Source organism: Macaca thibetana, chromosome 19 (assembly GCF_024542745.1).
Source record: "Macaca thibetana thibetana isolate TM-01 chromosome 19, ASM2454274v1, whole genome shotgun sequence".
Taxonomy (NCBI): Eukaryota; Metazoa; Chordata; class Mammalia; order Primates; family Cercopithecidae; genus Macaca; species Macaca thibetana.
The window spans coordinates 26,388,664-26,405,550 of NC_065596.1; the positions used below are offsets into that span (position 1 = coordinate 26,388,664).

General features: G+C 52.0%; 1 protein-coding gene across 4 annotated transcripts in view; it reads right to left on the reverse strand.

Annotated features, from left to right (window-relative positions):
• Positions 1–433: 433 nt before the first annotated feature.
• EML2 (EMAP like 2) overlaps positions 434–16,887 on the reverse strand; it is a 37,697-nt gene continuing 21,243 nt past the window's right edge. For 3 of the 4 annotated variants that reach the window (XM_050772084.1, XM_050772082.1, XM_050772086.1), the window contains 10 exons: positions 13,606–13,760; positions 13,330–13,455; positions 11,192–11,323; positions 9,756–9,823; positions 8,906–8,994; positions 8,602–8,699; positions 7,959–8,046; positions 6,462–6,557; positions 5,396–5,526; positions 434–817 (listed from right to left, as the gene is read on the reverse strand). In XM_050772084.1, the coding sequence (XP_050628041.1) occupies positions 692–817; positions 5,396–5,526; positions 6,462–6,557; positions 7,959–8,046; positions 8,602–8,699; positions 8,906–8,994; positions 9,756–9,823; positions 11,192–11,323; positions 13,330–13,455; positions 13,606–13,760 (1,109 nt within the window). In that variant the 3' untranslated portion in view covers positions 434–691. Of the gene's footprint in view, positions 818–5,395; positions 5,527–6,461; positions 6,558–7,958; positions 8,047–8,601; positions 8,700–8,905; positions 8,995–9,755; positions 9,824–11,191; positions 11,324–13,329; positions 13,456–13,605; positions 13,761–16,887 lie in introns of those variants that run through there. The other variant, XM_050772085.1, reaches the window with a different exon arrangement.

Genomic DNA, 16,887 nt, shown 5'->3' on the forward strand with positions numbered 1-16,887 from the left:
ATCAGGAGACCGAGACCATCCTGGCTAACATGGTGAAACCCCGTCTCTACTAAAAATACAAAAAATTAGCTGGGCATGGTGGTGGGCACCTATAGTCCCAGCTACTCAGGAGGCTGAGGCAGGAGAATGGCATAAGTAAACCCGGGAGGGGGAGCTTGCAGTGAGCCGAGATGGCACTACTGCACTCCAGCCTGGGTGACAGAGCGAAACTCCGTCTCAAAAAAAAAAAAAAAAAAAAAAGAGTGGCATTTCTCTGCACAAAGTCTCTTCTCTTCTCTGCCGTCATGTGAGATGTGCCTTTCATCGTCCAGTCTCAGGTATGTCTTTATCAGCAGCATGAAAACGGGCTAATACACTAATACACACACACATCCATACACATACACAACTGTGTAGGTACACACCATACAAATACACAGACCCGGACACACCATAGTGCACGTGTCTTTATTTCTGGATGATATAAAAGAAAAAACTTAAAAAACACCCCAAACCAAACACCAGTGGATCCCCAAAGCAATGTGATTCCCTCATCCCACCCGGATAAATAGAGACTTCTGTCAGTCTACCCTCCCGCCCCCATAAACCCCTCTGCTATAGACATACTCTGGGTATATATTACTCTACTCGGCAATAGACATCTCCCGAAAATAGAATTCCTGCCCTGACACCTGACTCTTCCCTGGCCTCATCAGACCACCCGCCACTGTAGCACACTGGTGTCCTTGCCCCCCGTGGTCAGGGCCATGCTGTCATCCCACAAGAAGGCCACATTTGTCACGTGGCTGCTGTGTCCACCGTACTTGTGGCTGAGGGCCTGTTATAAGGAAAGAAGTAAGTAAAGAAAGGTCAGTGGGGACAATGCCACTCCATCATGGTCCTCTTGTCTTGACCCAGTTCTTCTCTGCTCTTCCTCTTTTTTTTTTTTTTTTTAAAATCACTTAGGTTAGAGTGAAGTCACTGAGGCATGAGCACAGCTTCAATGTAGCCTCAACCTCCTGGGCTCAAGGGATCCTCCCACCTCAGTCTCCCGAGTAGCTGGGATCACAGATAAGCGCCACCACACCTGGCTAATTTTTTTTACTTTCATAGCGATGGGGTGTCCCAATGTTGCCAGGGCTAATAAACCCTTGAAGAACCAACGGAGGCCAGGTGCAGTGGCTCACGCCTGTAATCCCAGCACTTTGGGAGGCCGAGGCAGGCGGATCACAAGGTCAGGAGATCAAGACCATCCTAGCCAACATGATGAAACCCCGTCTCTACTAAAAATATAAAAATTAGCTGGGCGTGGTGGAGCATGCCTGTAATCTGAGCTACTTCGGAGGCTGAGGCAGGAGAATCGCTTGAACCAGGGAGTCGGAGGTTGCAGCGAGCCGAGATTGTGACACTGCACTCTAGCCTGGCGACAGAGTGAGACTCCATCTCAAAAAAAAAAAAAAAAAAAAAAAAAAAAAAACCAGAACAGCTGCGTGTGGTGGCTCACGCCTATAATTCCAGCACTTTGGGAGGCCGAGGTGGAGGTGGATTACTTGAGGTCAGGAGTTCGAGACCAGCCTGGCCAATGTGGTGAAACCCCGTCTCTACTAAAAATACAAAAAATTAGCTGGGTGTGGTGGCACACGCCTGTAGCCCCGGCTACTTGGGAGGCTGAGGCATGAGAATCACTTGAACCCAAGCGGCAGAGGTCGCAGCGAGCCGAGAGCATGCCACTGCACTTCAGCCTGGGCGACAGAGGGAGACTGTCAAAAAAACAAAAACAAACCAACAAAAAACCCAGCAGGGCAACTGAATTGGTTTATTCAACAAGTTAATGGCATAAATAGAGGAAACAGCATGCACATGGGGAAGGCTGTTCTACATGCTGAGATTTGAGACATAAGCAAATGCAGTTTGGACCCTGATTCAAACAAACCAACCATAGAAGGCCAGTCTGGGGCACATCAAGGAAATGTGAATATGTACTGGCTATGAGATCATATTTAGGAATTGATGTTTTGTTTTTGCCTCCCTAGGGATGAGGCATACAAGAAATTAATGTTGCCGGGCACGGTGGCTCACGCCTGTAATCCCAGCACTTTGGGAGGCCGAGACAGGCGGATCGCCTGAGGTTGGGAGTTCAAGACCAGCCTGACCAACATGGAGAAACCCTGTCTCTATTTTAAAAATACAAAATTAGCCAGGCATGGTGGCGCAAGCCTGTAATCCCAGCTACTTGGCAGGCTGAGGCAGGAGAATCGCTTGAACCCAGGAGGCGGAGGTTGCAGCAAGCTGAGATCGCGCCATCGCACTCCAGCCTGGGCAACAAGAGCGAAATTCTGTCTCAAAAAAAAAAGAAGAAGAAATTAATGTTAATGAGTAGGAGTGGTCAGAGGCTTGTGGATATGTAAGAATTCTTCTTTTTATTATTATTATTATTTTGAGACAGAATCTCACTCTTTTGCCCAGGTTGGAGTGTAGTGGTGCAATCTCAGCTCACTGCAACCTCCGCCTCCCAAGTTCAAGTGATTTCTCATGCCTCAGCCTCCTGTGTAGCTGGGATCACAGGCGCCCACTACCACCCACGACTCCTTTTTTTGCATTTTTAGTAGAGACGGGGTTTCACCATGTTGACCAGGCTAGTCTTGAACTCTTGACCTCAGGTGATCCGCCTGCCTCGGCCTCCCAAAGTGCTGGGATTACAGGCGTGAGCCACCGTGCCCGGCCAGAATTATCCTTGTTTTTTTAAACATGAATGCTTAATTTAGAGGGCTAAAAGATAGCCTATGTGTTTTTGTGTGTGTGGTTTTTTTTTTTTTTTTTTTTTTTTAAAGACAGAGCCGCCGGGCGCAGTGGCGCAAGCCTGTAATCCCAGCACTTTGGGAGGCCGAGACGGGCAGATCACGAGGTCAGGAGATCGAGACCATCCTGGCTAACACGGTGAAACCCCGTCTCTACTAAAAATACAAAAAACTAGCCGGGCGAGGTGGCGGGCGCCTGTAGTCCCAGCTACTTGGGAGGCTGAGGCAGGAGAATGGCGTAAACCCGGGAGGCGGAGCTTGCAGTGAGCTGAGATCCGGCCACTGCACTCCAGCCTGGGCGACAGAGCGAGACTCTGTCTCAAAAAAAAAAAAAAAAAAAAAAAAAAAAAGACAGAGCCTTGCTGTCGCTCAGGCTGGAGTAAAGTGGCATGATCTTGGCTCACTACAGCCTCTGCCTCCCGGGTCCAGGCAATTCTCCTGCCTCACCCTCCCCAGTAGCTGGGATTACAGGCGTGCACCACCAGGCTTGACTAATTTTTGTGGGTTTTTTTTGAGACAAAGTCTCACTCTGTCACTCAGTGCGGTGTCGCTCAGTGGAGTGCAGTGGCATGATCCTGGCTCACTGCAACCTCCGCTTCCCGGGTTCAAACGATTCTCCTGCCTCAGCCTCCTGAGTAGCTGGGATTACAGGCACCTGCCACCACGCCCAGGTAATTTTTGTATTTTTAGTAGAGACGGGGTTTCGCCATGTTGGTCAGGCTGGTCTCAAACTCCTGACCTTAGGTGGTCCATCACCTTGGCATCCCAAAATGCTGGGATTACAGGCATGAGCCACCACACCTGGCTACATATGCAGTTTCTTAAAACTACAGACCAGGACAGGTGCTGTGGCTCATGCCTGTAATCCCAGCACTTTGGGAAACTAAGGTGGGAAGGATTGCTCAAGTCTAGGAGATCAAGACCAGCCTGGGCAACAGGGACCCTATCTCTATCAAAAATACAAAAGTTGGCCAGGTGTGGTGATGTACGCCTGTAGTCCTAACTACTCAGAAGGCTGAGGTGGGAGGACCGCTTGAGTCCAGGAGGTCAAGGTGCAGTGAGCCGAGATTGTGCCATGCCACTGCACTCCAGCCTAGGCAACAGAGTGAGACCCTGTCTGAAAAATAAAAAAAGAAGAGAAAGGAGAAAGAAGAAACAAATGAAATAAATATACCAAATCTGGTAATAGTTGAACATGGGTAACAGGTACAGGAGGGGTCACTGTACTAGTCTTTCTGCTTTTATGCATGAAAATTTCCTAGGAAAATGCTGAAACAACCCCTCTTCTGTTAGAACCAGAGAATGGTAAAATTAACGTCCAGCTTTTTTGTTTGTTTGTTTTCGTCTTTGTTTTGAGATAAAGTCTTGTTCTATCGCCCAGGCTAGAGTACAGTGGTGCAATCATGGCTCACTGCAGCCTCAACCTCCTGGGCTAGCAATCCTCCCACCTCAGACTTTCTTGTAGCTGGGACTACAGGCGTGCACCACCATGCCCAGCTAATTTTGTGTGTTTTGTAGAGATGGGGTCTCACTTTGTTGCCCAGCCTGGTCTTGAACTCCTGGCCTCAAGCGATCCTCCTGCCTCAGTCTTGCAAAGTGTTGTGATTACAGGTGTGAGCTACTGCACCTGACCTTGGCCTCCCTTAAAAACTTGTAAGATCTGGTTGTATATCCTGTGCCCAGGTACATAGTAGGTGCTCAATAAATATTTACTGAGTTAACAAGGATAAAAGAACCAAAGAGCTCAGAATTACAGTTGCTCAGAATTTTAGAGAACCAGGCCGGGCGCGGTGGCTCAAGCCTGTAATCCCAGCACTTTGGGAGGCCGAGGCGGGTGGATCACGAGGTCAGGAGATCGAGACTATTCTGGCTAACATGGTGAAACCCCGTCTCTACTAAAAATACAAAAAACTAGCCGGGCGTGGTGGCAGGCGCCTGTAGTCTCAGCTACTTGGGAGGCTGAGGCGGGAGAATGGCGTGAACCCAGGAGGCGGAGCTTGCAGTGAGCCCAGATCACGCCACTGCACTCCAGACTGGGAGACACAGCGAGACTCCGTCTCAAAAAAAAAAAAAAAAAAAAAAAAAAAAAAAAAAAAAAAAAAAAAAAGAATTTTAGAGAACCATGTCTTCGGCTGGGCACCGTGGCTCACGCCTGTAATCCCAGCACTTTGGGAGGCCAAGGTGGGTGGATCACGAAGTCAGGAGATCGAGACCATGGTGAAACCCTGTCTCTACTAAAAATACAAAAAATTAGCCAGGCATGGTGGCGGGCGCCTGTAGTCCCAGCTACTCGGGAGGCTGAGGCAGGAGAATGGCGTGAACCCGGGAGGCGGAGCTTGCAGGGACCCGAGATCACACCACTGCACTCCAGCCTGGGCAACAGCGCGAGACTCCGTCTCAAAAAAAAAAAAAGAGAACCATGTCTTCAGCATGGCACACTCTGAAATTCATCCACCTTTGGATTAAGAAAGGCCCTTGGGATCAAGACCACTGTCCTCCTTGTACAGATGGGGAAACTGAGGCTCAGAGAAGGGGTGGGGTTGGACCAGAGCTGCCTGAATCTTGTCCCCACCCCTGCTTGCTACCCCTATCCACCCCCATCTCCCCAAGGGACTCACTCGAGGCTGACAGCACGGGTAACTAAACAGGTGAACTTTGCCAAAGTCATCAGCTGAAGCCAGCAACTTCCCATCATGGGAGCGGGCCACAGCATTGATATCAGTGCCATCCGCCCCCTCGGACCAGATCCCTGTGGGCAAGATGGAGGTAAGTTGTAAGATGTCAGCTGGAGCCAGGGACTGCCAAGAGAAGCAGACTGCCACACCAGCCACCCTAATTTGTTCCGACCTAGCCTGTATCTATCCAAGGATACGACCCAGAATGACCTTCTTAAAATGTGAATCCGAGCCTGCCCCTGCTCTGCTCAAAACCCTTCCATGGCTCCCTGGTGATCTTAGAAGAAGGTCTATGGTTCTAAGCCTCAGCGGGCCCCATGCACTGCTCCAGCCTCATCCCTCATCAGTGCCCCCGTTAAACTCTGTAATGATTTGGCCACCCTGCCTCCCTGCATTTCTCCAAATGCCAAGCTCTGTGACACGCCTGGGCTTTTGTATGTGCTATTCCCTTTGCCTAGAGACTGCTTTCCTTCTTCATTGCCCTGGAAAGTAACTCCTCATCCTCCAGGTCCTAGCTCAGATGTCTCTTCCTCCAGGAAGCCCTCCCTGATTCCCTCCAAGACTAGGCCAGATGCCCCACCCTAGGTTTCCCTGTCCCAGCCCTGCTCACTCTGGGTCAGCACTGTCTGGGGACAAGTCTGCCTCCCCAACTGGACTGAGAGCCCCAGGAGAGCAGGGCCCTCAGTCATGGTCACTGCCAAGCCCATAGCGGGCACAGAACTGCTCAGGGAATATGTGTTCGCTGATTTCGTGCCTGAATGAATGGCTGGCTAGGGCACCGGCAGTGTGGTCTCTCCTGGCCAGTCACCACGCCCATTTGGTTTCATTTTATTACAGCTCTAATCAGTCATCTCACCCTACCCTTTCCTCTTACACAAACACAGCCCACATGCAGTAAAGGAGTGAGCTTCCTACACTGGAGGTAAACAGTAAGACTCTGGAAACCACCAGCAGGGATGTCTCTCAGAACTCCTGTCCTCAGTGAGACCTCTCTCATTCCAGAACTCACCAAACACCCCAAACCCCAGGACACAAGTAGCTGTGGCCCATTCCATGTTCCTCACAGCATCTGCACTGGTGATCTGCTTACAGGTAGCCGGGTCCCCTGGGGCAGAAAATGGGAGGAGACATTCAGAGTTGGAAGAACTACGCAGGAAACCCATCCCTTTCTTAGACAGTGGGAGCTGAGGTCCAAGACAGAGGAGGCTAAGGTCCCAGGGCTCATTCCACCTGTCAGGACTGGCTGAGAAGGCTGCATGCTGGGTCTTCACAGCCAGCTGCATAAGCGGGAGCATCTGCTTTGAAACCTGCATCTGGCAGGGCGTGGTGGCTCATGTCTGTAATCCCAGGAGGTGGCATGAGCCACCGCGTCCGGTTGGATCACCTGAGGTCAGGAGTTCGAGACCAGCCTGGCCAAGATGCGGAAACCCCATCTCTACTAAAAATACAAAAATTAGGCCAGGTGTGGTGGCTCATGCCTGTAATCCCAGCACTCTGGGAAGCCGAGGCAGGCGGATCACCTGAGGTCAGGGTTTAAGATCATCCTGGCCAACATGGCGAAACCCCGTCTCTACTAAAAATACAAAAAAAAAAAAAAAAAAAAGCTGGGCGTGGTGGCAGACACCTGTAATCCCAGCTACTCAGGAGGCTGAGGCAGGAGAATCACTTGAACCTGGGAGGTGGAGGCTGCAGTGAGCCAAGATCACACCATTGCATTCCAGCCTGGGAGACAAGAGGGAAACTCCATTTCAAAAAAAAATACAAACAGAAATATTAGTTGGGCATGGTGGTGTGCTCCTGTAATCCCAGCTACTTGGGATGCTGAGGCAGGAGAATAGCTTGAACCCAGGAGGTGGAGGTTGCAGTGAGCCAAAATCGTGCCACTGCCCTCCAGCCTGGGTAACACAGTGAGACTCCATCTCAAAAAATAAAAATTAAACAGCTGGGCGCGGTGGCTCACACCTGTAATTCCAGCACTTTGGAGGCCGAGTGGGTGGATCACGAGGTCAGGAGATTGAGACCATCCTGGCTAACACGGTGAAACCCCGTCTCTACTAAAAATATTAAAAAATTAGATGGGTGTGGTGGCAGGCGCCCATAATCTCAGCTACTCGGGAGGCTGAAGCAGGAGAATCATTTGAACCCGGGAGGCAGAGCTTGCAGTGAGCCAAGATCGCACCACTGCATTCCAGCCTGGGGGACAGAGCAAGACTCCGTCTCAAAAAATATATAACAATAATAATAATAAATAAAAATTAAAAATTTAAAAATGTAAAAAAGAAACCTGCATCCCTGCATCCTACTCATCCAACCAGAAAGGGGAGGAACTGACTAAAAGTGGGGTACACCAGGGGGAAAATAAGCCAGCAGTCCCTGAATTCCAAATCAGAACCAGCCTTGAATGCTAAGGGAGCGAGACCTGAAGCCCCTGCCTCCTGTCCCAGAACTCAGGGAAGTCTGCAAATGAGACGGAGGAAGAAATGTCTCTGGGTCCCGGAGAACTCACAGTACAGAATCTCATAGTCCCCGGAGTTGGTGACAAAGCAGCTGCTGTCCTGGGCCCAATCCAGGTGGGTGATAAAACTGGAATGGCCCTGCGGGGGAGGGAAGGGATGGTGTTAGAGCTGCAGAGGGCGGAACCAAGGAGAGGGGGACAGGATTAAATCAGGAAAGTGGAAGGTCAAATACAGAGGTAGGGCAAGAACACAATGGGACTAAAGGAAGGATACACAGGCCTTTGGAGTGTGGGGGCAGGGCCAGACTACTGTGGGCGGGGCCAGACTGTGATGGGCAGGGCTAGACAAAAAGCACTTAGAACACAATGGGAGTTTAGAACAGGTGGGCAGAGCTAGACACAGAGGAGCTGGCTTCGAGAATGTGAGGGGCGGGGCTACACAGAGGGGCGGTCTCGGAACGTGAGGGGCGGGGCTACACAGATGGTGAGCTTAGCACGTGGGGGCGGGGCTACACAAAGGGGCGGGCTTAGAACACGAGGTGGTGAATGTGTGGGCGGGGCCAAGACTCCTTGCTCTGATCAGGGCACAGTCAGTTGAGTGTTGAAAGCTGCGCTCCCTTGAGGTAGAAAATTGGTTAATTCTGCACCCCCTGGGCGGGGTGGCGGCGCGGGCTGGGGGCCACTGCCCACTCACCGAGCACTTGCCCAGGCGGCTGACCTTGCGGCCGCCCTGGTCCACCGTGTACACGTACACCAAGTTGTCGTGGGAGCCCACGGCCAGGTACGCCCCGTCTGGGGGAGGGGGAGGGGGGCTATGAGGAGACACCCAGGCTCCGCCCCCTCCTTGCCCAGACTCAGCCCCCTCAACAGTCCCCAGCTCCATCCCCACTGCGTCCCTCATAGGCCTCCCTTCGAAGGCTCCACCCCTCCCCCTGCCAAGAACTCTGAGCCTCTGTCCCCTGGCCCTGCCGCTTGGGTGTCCCAGGCCTGCCGCTTACCTGGGGAGAATTTGACCACTGAGATCTGTTCATTGCCGTCTGTGTGGATAGCCACCAGGTCATGGGTCTCCGTGTCCAGCAGCAGCCATCTTGAAGGAGAGGGCGTGGTGGGGGGGAGGAGGGGTCAGATGATCTGACAGAGAGGGGCGGCAATTTGTGGGGTCTGAGGGAGGGATCAGAAGGACCCCAGAAAAGATCTGGGCTGGGCACGGTGGCTCAGGCCTATAATCCCAGCACTTTGGGAGGCCGAGGTGGGTGGATCACTTGAGGTCAAGAGTTCAAAATCAGCCTGGCCAACATAGCGAAACCCCGCCTCTACTAAAAATACAAAAATTAGCCGGGCGTGGTGGCGCATGTGCCTGTAATCCCAGCTACTCGGGGGGCTGAGGCACGAGAATTGCTTGAACCTGGGAGGCAGAGGTTGGAGTGAGCTGGGATCATGCTACAGGACTCCAGCCTGGGCAACAGAGCAAGACTCTATCCCAAACAAAACAAGGCCAGGTGCGGTGGCTCATGCCTGTAATCCCAGCACTTTGGGAGGCTGAGGCAGGTGGATCACTTGAGGTCAGGAGTTCAAGACCAGCCTGGCCAACATGGTAAAACCCCATCCCTATTAAAAATCAAAAAAATTAGCCAGGCATAGTGGTGGCCACCTGTAATCCCAGCTACTCGGGAAGCTGAGGCAGGAGAATCGCTTGAACCTGGGAGGCGGAGGCTGCAGTGAGCCAGAGGAATATTGAGGGATCGGGGCTTGCTAAATAGTGGGATTTGGGCAAGTAGGAGAGAGGGAAGAAGGGCCAGTTACCCAGGGAGCAGAGAAGCCCTCCCGAAATGCCGTCCTCAGCTTTACCTGCCAGTCACTGTACCCACAGCCAGGACAGAGCCACTGGGGTGGAAGCCGGCTGAGCGGGCAGGGTCCTGAGAAGGGAGAAAGAAGAGGCAGGGCTCAGAGCTGGGGCCCCGTGTCCATCTGGCCATTCTCCTGCCTCAGGGCCAAGTCTAATCTTGGGATGAGGGCTCTCCCCTCCCTCTGCTGCCCTTTGGGACACCACCACCCCAGACACCATGGCAGCCATTCCTCTTTCCGTTCCTGTAACATGTTAGCCTGAACAGAAGACATTCCTCCTGTCACCGCTGTCCCTGGAACCTTCCTTACTCCTCTTCTAAATTCCCACAGCTTCATTCATCCAAGACAACTTCTTTAGATAATTTCCTAGATGTGGGAATGCTGGGACAAAGGGCATCCAGAATTTTAAGACTCTTTTTACTTTTATTTTTAATTCTTTTAATTTTTATTTATTTTTTTGAGATGGAGTTTCGCTCTGTCGCCCAGGCTAGAGTGCAGTGGCACGGTCTCAGCTCACTACAACCTCTGCCTCCCAAGTTCAAGCAATTCTCCTGCCTCAGTTTCCCAAGTAGCTGACATTACAGGCACCCACCACCACGCCCAGCTGATTTTTGTTTTGTTTTGTTTTTTGTAGAGATGGGGTTTTGCCATGTTGCCCAGGTTGGTCTCAAACTCCTAGATTCACACAATCTACCTGCCTCGGCCTCCTAAAGTGCTGGGATTACAGGTGTGAGCCACCACACCCAGCTGAAATTTTTATTCTGTTTACATTTTAATTAACTGTGAATAGCCATGTGTGGCCAGTGGTTACCCTATGGGACAGTGTAGCTCTACACTTGACTGTTGCAGCAGTCACACCTTCCTTGAACTCAGCGGCTCCTGACTCCCCGCTCCCCATGGCAGCTCCCGACAGGATGGTTCTGTGTCGTCCTGGGCTCCCTTCCAGTCAGGAACCTACTCCTCCACCCCTTCTGAGAGAGCTTCTAAGCACCCAGTTCCCTGGACAAAACCCCCACCCTGCTTAAAAAGACCTTGTTTGGGCCAGGCTTGGTGGCTCATGTCTGTAATCCCAGCACTTTGGGAGGCCAAGGTGGGCGGATCATGAGGTCAGTTTGAGACCAGCCTCACCAACATGGTGAAACCCCGTCTCTACTAAAAATACAAAAATTAGCTGGGTGTGGTGGTGTGTGCCTGGAATCCCAGCTACTCGAGTGGGAGGCTGAGGCAGAAGAATCGCTTGAACCCGGGAGGCGGAGGTTGCAGTGAGCCGAAATCATGCCATTGCCCTCCAGCCTGGGTGACAGAATGAGACTCCATCTCAAAGAGGAAAAAAAAAAAAAAAAGACCTTGTTTGGTTTCAGTCTAATGTGCTGAGATCTGACACATGGGGAAAGGTAGTTCTGTTAGGACGGTGCGTTTCCAGTCCCCGGGCCCCTCACCTCGATGATCCTGCTCCACAGGGGCTGGTGGGACTCTGAGCTCCACAGATGCACCAGCTTATCCTGCCCGCAGGTCACAAACTGGGCCTGACTGGGGTGTGTGGCCAGGCCCCACAGCTCTTCCACATGGCCCTGGTGGAAAAGGAGGACAGCAGGATGGAGACAGCAGCCCTGGCCTTTTCCCACCCAACCCTAATGCCAGACAAGTGCTGGATAACTCACCCTGCCCCAGCGGGACCCAGGGAAGACCTTTCCCGGTGTGTCTGAAGGGGGCCTCGATTGGGCATCTGAACCCATGCCCTAGTGTGTGACTCAAGGCAAACCCTGCCCCTTCTCCAGGGACCTCTGCTTTCTTCTTTGCACAATGGGAGGCAGGAGGGCATGGTGGCTCAGAGCTTGATCTCAGGGGTCAAACAGGCTGCACTCTGGCCACACGCCTCCCAGGTCTCCAGCTCCAAGGATCTGGGAAGGCCCTCGTGGAGTCTGCCTGCAGCCAGACAGAGCCCAGAAGTCTGAGGGACCTCATGGAGGGCACTAAACCTGATGGCTCTGACCCTCGGCCTTCTATTACTGACCGAGGGCAGTCACCTAGGCAGGTGACATCTCCTTGGAACCTCAGCTTGATCAGTCTGTAAAATGGAGCCAATTGGTGTGTGTGCCTCATAGCATTCTTGTGCTCACTCAAATCGTGGATGGAAAATGCTGGCCGGGTGCGGTGGCTCAGGCCGGTAATCCCAGCACTCTGGGAGGCTGAGGCAGGAAGATTATTTGAGCTCAGGAGTTCGAGACCAGCCTGGGCAACATGGCAAAACCCCATCTCTACATAAAATACAAAAATTTGCCAGGTGTGATGGTGCACACCTGTAGTCCCAGCTACTTGGGAAGCTGAGGCAGGAGGATCCCTTGAGCACAGGAGATGGAGGTTGCAGTGAGCCAAAATGGCACCACTACATTCCAGGCTGCATGATATAATAAATAAATAAAATCCTAAACATAAGGATAATTCAGAGAATGTGGTCACAAAATGGAAATGTCTAACTATTATTATTTACAACAAAGTTTTTTTTTGAGACGGGATCTCACTCTGTTACCCAGACTGGAGTGCAGTGGTAGGATCTCAGCTCATTGCAACCTCCACCTCCCAGGTTCAAGCAATTCTTCTGCCTCAGCCTCTTGAGTAACTGGGATTACAGGCACACGCCACCATGCCCAGCTAATGTTTTGTATTTTTAGTACAGATGGTGTTTCACCATGTTGCCCAGGCTGGTCTCGACTTCTGATGTCAAGTGATCTGCCAGCCTCGGTGTTCCAAAGTAATATTAATATTACAATTAACAATTATTATAGCCAATATAATAGTATGGGCTGGGCGCAGTGGTTCATGCCTGTCATCCCAGCTCTTTGGGAGGCTGAGGTGGGTGGATCACCTGAGGTCAGGAGTCTGAGACCAGCCTGACCAACATGGCGAAAACCTGTTTTTAATACAAAAATTAGCTGGGTGTGGTGGTACATGCCTGTCATTCCAGCTACTCGGGAGGCTAAGGCAGGAGAAGCGCTTGAACCTGGGAGGCAGAGGTTGCAATGTGCCAAGATTGTACCACTGCGCTCCAGCCTGGGTGACAGAGTAAGACTCTGTCTCAAAAATTTAAAAAAAAAAAAAAAAGTATAAATAGAGTGCTTCCCGGTAGGTGAGTTATTTAACTGGGTCAGGGACAAGGGAGGGAGGGAGGAGGCCAGGAAGGGAGGAGCAGGCATTTGAGCTTCGAGAAGAAATGCGAGCAGACTCCAGCAGAGCCTTCCCCAGTCTGTGGAGCTGGAGACCGAGAGGTGTGTGGCCAGGGTGTCTGCAGCCATGGGACAACCTGTAGGGACACTCACCAACCTGAAGGATGCCACCCCCAATCAGAGTGGCAGGAGGCAGCACAGTTGGAGCAGGGGCCTGGGGCCCCTCTGCTGTGCTCGGAGTTAAACTCTTGGTTGCTGGATCCTGGGAAGGGGTCCTGGGTCAGGGCCAGGTCAGAGAAGGGACACAGCAGGGATGTGCGGAGAACTAGGAGTGGGGAGGGGGAGTGGATAATGCAGGGAAGACAAGGGGAAGAGTTGGGAAGAGGGGAGGGGTGAAGTGGAGGGAGGCGCACCTGGACCAGCAGCGAGAAGCCCGTGTGCATGGAGCCCTGCAGGATGGAATTGCGGGTGGTCCCCACGTACAGTGTGTCTCCGTGGCCCTCTGCCACAGTGCGCACAGGGCCAAAGTCCTCGGGGACCTGGTTGGGCAGATAAGAGGGAAGATGAGTAGGATGCACACAGGGGTGGGCGTGGGGTGACATGCTGTGGGGAGGAGGGTCTGGTGTTGGCAGCCCTGGTGAGATGGGGGGGTCTCTCCACCCCCATCTGAGCCCACTGCCCCTCCTCACCTCCACTTCCTGCAGCTTGCTGTAGTCAGAACCCCAGAGGACCACCCGCCGATCACGGCCCCCTCCGGACACCAGCGTCCCGTCCCGCAGGGCGCAGAGCCCAAACACGCCACCGTCATGGGCGCCCAGCACCGCCTGTGTGATACGGTTCCCACCTGCAGGGCGGCCAGGGGCAGGGTCAACAGGGAGAAGCGACCTCTGTGCTGACCCCTGAAAGCATCTTGAACTCTCAAGCCTATGTCCATACATTCTCACCCACCTTTCCACCTTTCTTTTTCTTTTTTTTTTTTTTTGAGACGGAGTCTCGCTCTGTCGCCCAGGCTGGAGTGCAGTGGCGTGATCTCGGCTCACTGCAAGCTCCGCCTCCCAGGTTCATGCCATTCTCCTGCCTCAGCCTCCCGAGTAGCTGGGACTACAGGCGCCCGCCACCTCGCCCGGCTAGTGTTTTTTTTAATATATTTTTAGTAGAGACGGGGTTTCACTATGTCAGCCAGGATGGTCTCGATCTTCTGACCTTGTGATCCACCCGCCTTGGCCTCCCAAAGTGCTGGGATTACAGGCTTGAGCCACCGCGCCCGGCCCCATCTTTCTTTTTCTTTTTTCTTTTTTTTTTGAGACAGAGTCTCTCTGTCGCCCAGGCTGGAGTGCAGTGGTGCTACCTCGGACCACTTCAACCTCTGCCTCTCAGGTTCAAGTGACTCTCCTGCCTCAGCCTCCCAAGTAGCTGGGATTACAGGTGCCCACCACCACACCTGGCTAATTTTTTGAGTTTCTAGTAGAGACGGGTTTCACCATGTTGGCCAGGCTGGTCTCAAACTCCTGACCTCAAATGATCCACCTTCTCGGCCTCCCTAAGTGCTGGGATTACAGGCATGAGCCACCATGCCCGGCCCCACCTTTCCACCTTTCTATCTGCTCTTCCACCCACCCAACCACCCAAGCACCTGCCACATACCCACTCAAATACAATACCTTATCATCCATTCATTAAACCATCTGAACTAACATCTACCCATCCATCCATCCACCCTTTGGCCCATACACCCACCCATCCATCCATCCACTCACTTATCTACTAGTCTGTTAGATGAACACTATCCGCTCATCCATTCATCACCCATTCATCCACCAGACTATCCATCCATCACCCTACCCATTCATCCACCCATCTCTCTACTGATCCATCCAGTCAGCCACCCTGCCATCTATCCATCAACCCACCTCTCATCCAATCATTTGCCCTCTCTTGTTTTTTGTTTTGTTTTGTTTTGTTTTTTGAGACAAAGTCTTGCTCTGTTGACCAGGCTGGAGTGCAGTGGCACGATCTTGGCTCACTGCAACCTCTGCCTCCTGGGTTTAAGTGATTCTCATGTCTCAGCCTCTGGAGTAGCTGGGATTACAGGCATGTGCCACCACACCCAGCTAATTTTTGTATTTTTAGTAGAGACAGGGTTTCACTCTCTTGGCCGGTCTCAAACTCTTCGACTCAAGTGATCTGCCTGCTTCGGCCTCCCAAAGTGCCAAGATTACAGGCATGAACCATGGCACCCAACCTAATAAAGACAATTTTTTAAAAAGAGAGGGCAGGCTGGCTGAGCGCGGTGGCTGATGCCGGTAATCGCAGCACTTTGGGAGGCAGAGGCGGGCAGATCACGAGGTCAGGAGATTGAGACCATCCTGGCTAACATGGTGAAACCTCGTCTCTACTAAAAATACAAAAAATTAGCTGGGTGTGGTGGCAGGTGCCTGTAGTCCCAGCTACTTGGGAGGCTGAGGCAGGAGAATGGCATGAACCCGGGAGGTGGAGCTTGCAGTGAGCCGAGATGATGCCACTGTACTCCAGCCTGGGCACAGAGCGAGACTCCGTCTCAAAAAGAAAAAAATAAAAAGAGAGAGAGGGCAGGCTGAGGCGGGTGGATCACTTGAGCTCAAGGGTTCGAGACCAGCCTGGACCACATAGCGAAACCTCATCTCTATTAACAAATACAAAAATTACCTGGGCCTGGTGGTGGGCACCTGTAGTCCCAGGTACTTGGGAGGCAGGAGGATCACTTGAGACTGGGAGGCAGAGGTTGCAGTGAGCTGTGATGGCACAACTGCACTCCAGCCTGGGCGCTAGAGTGAGACCCTGTCTTAAAAAAAAAAAAAAATCCTTTATTAAAAAAATTTTTTTTTTTGTTTGAGACAGTCTCACTCTGTCCCCTAGGCTGGAGTGCAATGGTGCCATCTCTGCTCACTGCAACCTCCACCTCCTGAGTTCAAGCGATTCTCCCACCTCAACCTCCTGAGTAGCTGGGATTACGGGTGCTCGCCACCATGCCAGGTGAATTTTTCTATTTTTAGTAGAGATGGGGTTTTGCTATGTTGGCCGGGCTGGTCTTGAACTTCTGACCTCGTGATCTGCCTGCTTCGGCTTCCCAAAGTGCTGGGATTACAGGTGTGAGCCACCATGCCTGGCCTAAAAACTTTTAAAAGTAAAGATGAGGTCTCACTATGTTGCCCTGGCTGGTCTCAAACTCCTGGGCTCAACCAGTCCTCCTGCCTCAGCCCCTCAAAGTGCTAGGATTATAGGCGCTAGCCACCTCAACCAGCCCATCCTCTCTTTCAGTCAACTACCATTCACCAGTTGATGCATCCTTCTATCTATCCATTTTAGGCAAGGCGTGGTGGCTCACACCTGTAATCCCGAGGCGGGTGGATCACTTGAGGTCAGGAGTTCAAGACCAGCCTGAGCAACATGGTGAAATCCCATCTCTACTAAAAATACAAACATTAGTTGGGTGTGGTGGCATGCGCCTGTAGTCCCAGCTACTCGGGAGGCTAAAGCAGGAAAATTGCTTGAATCCAGGAGGCGGAGATTACAGTGAGCCGAGATCGCACCACTGCATTCCAGCCTGCACAACAGAGTAAGACTCCATCTCAAAAACAAGCAAACAAACACAACACAAACAAACAAACACAAAAAACAAACATCCACCCATTTTCTATTTTCCCATCTATCTACCCATTCACCCCTCTATCTGCCCATCTGGCAATCTGCCTATCCATTCTTTTATCCATTAACCCATTCAATCAATAATTCTTTAACCAGTATTTGCTCTGGGCCCAGGTTCATATGAGGACACAGTGGTGACCAAGGCAACCACACACCCTACCCTTGCAAGGCTCACTGTAAGTCAGCGCTAACCCCAGGTGTTCAGGTCCAGAAGACTCAGGCGCACACCCAGGAGACTGAGATCCCATAGAGGGCTCCACCCAGCCAGGTGAGTCAGGGAGGGCTTC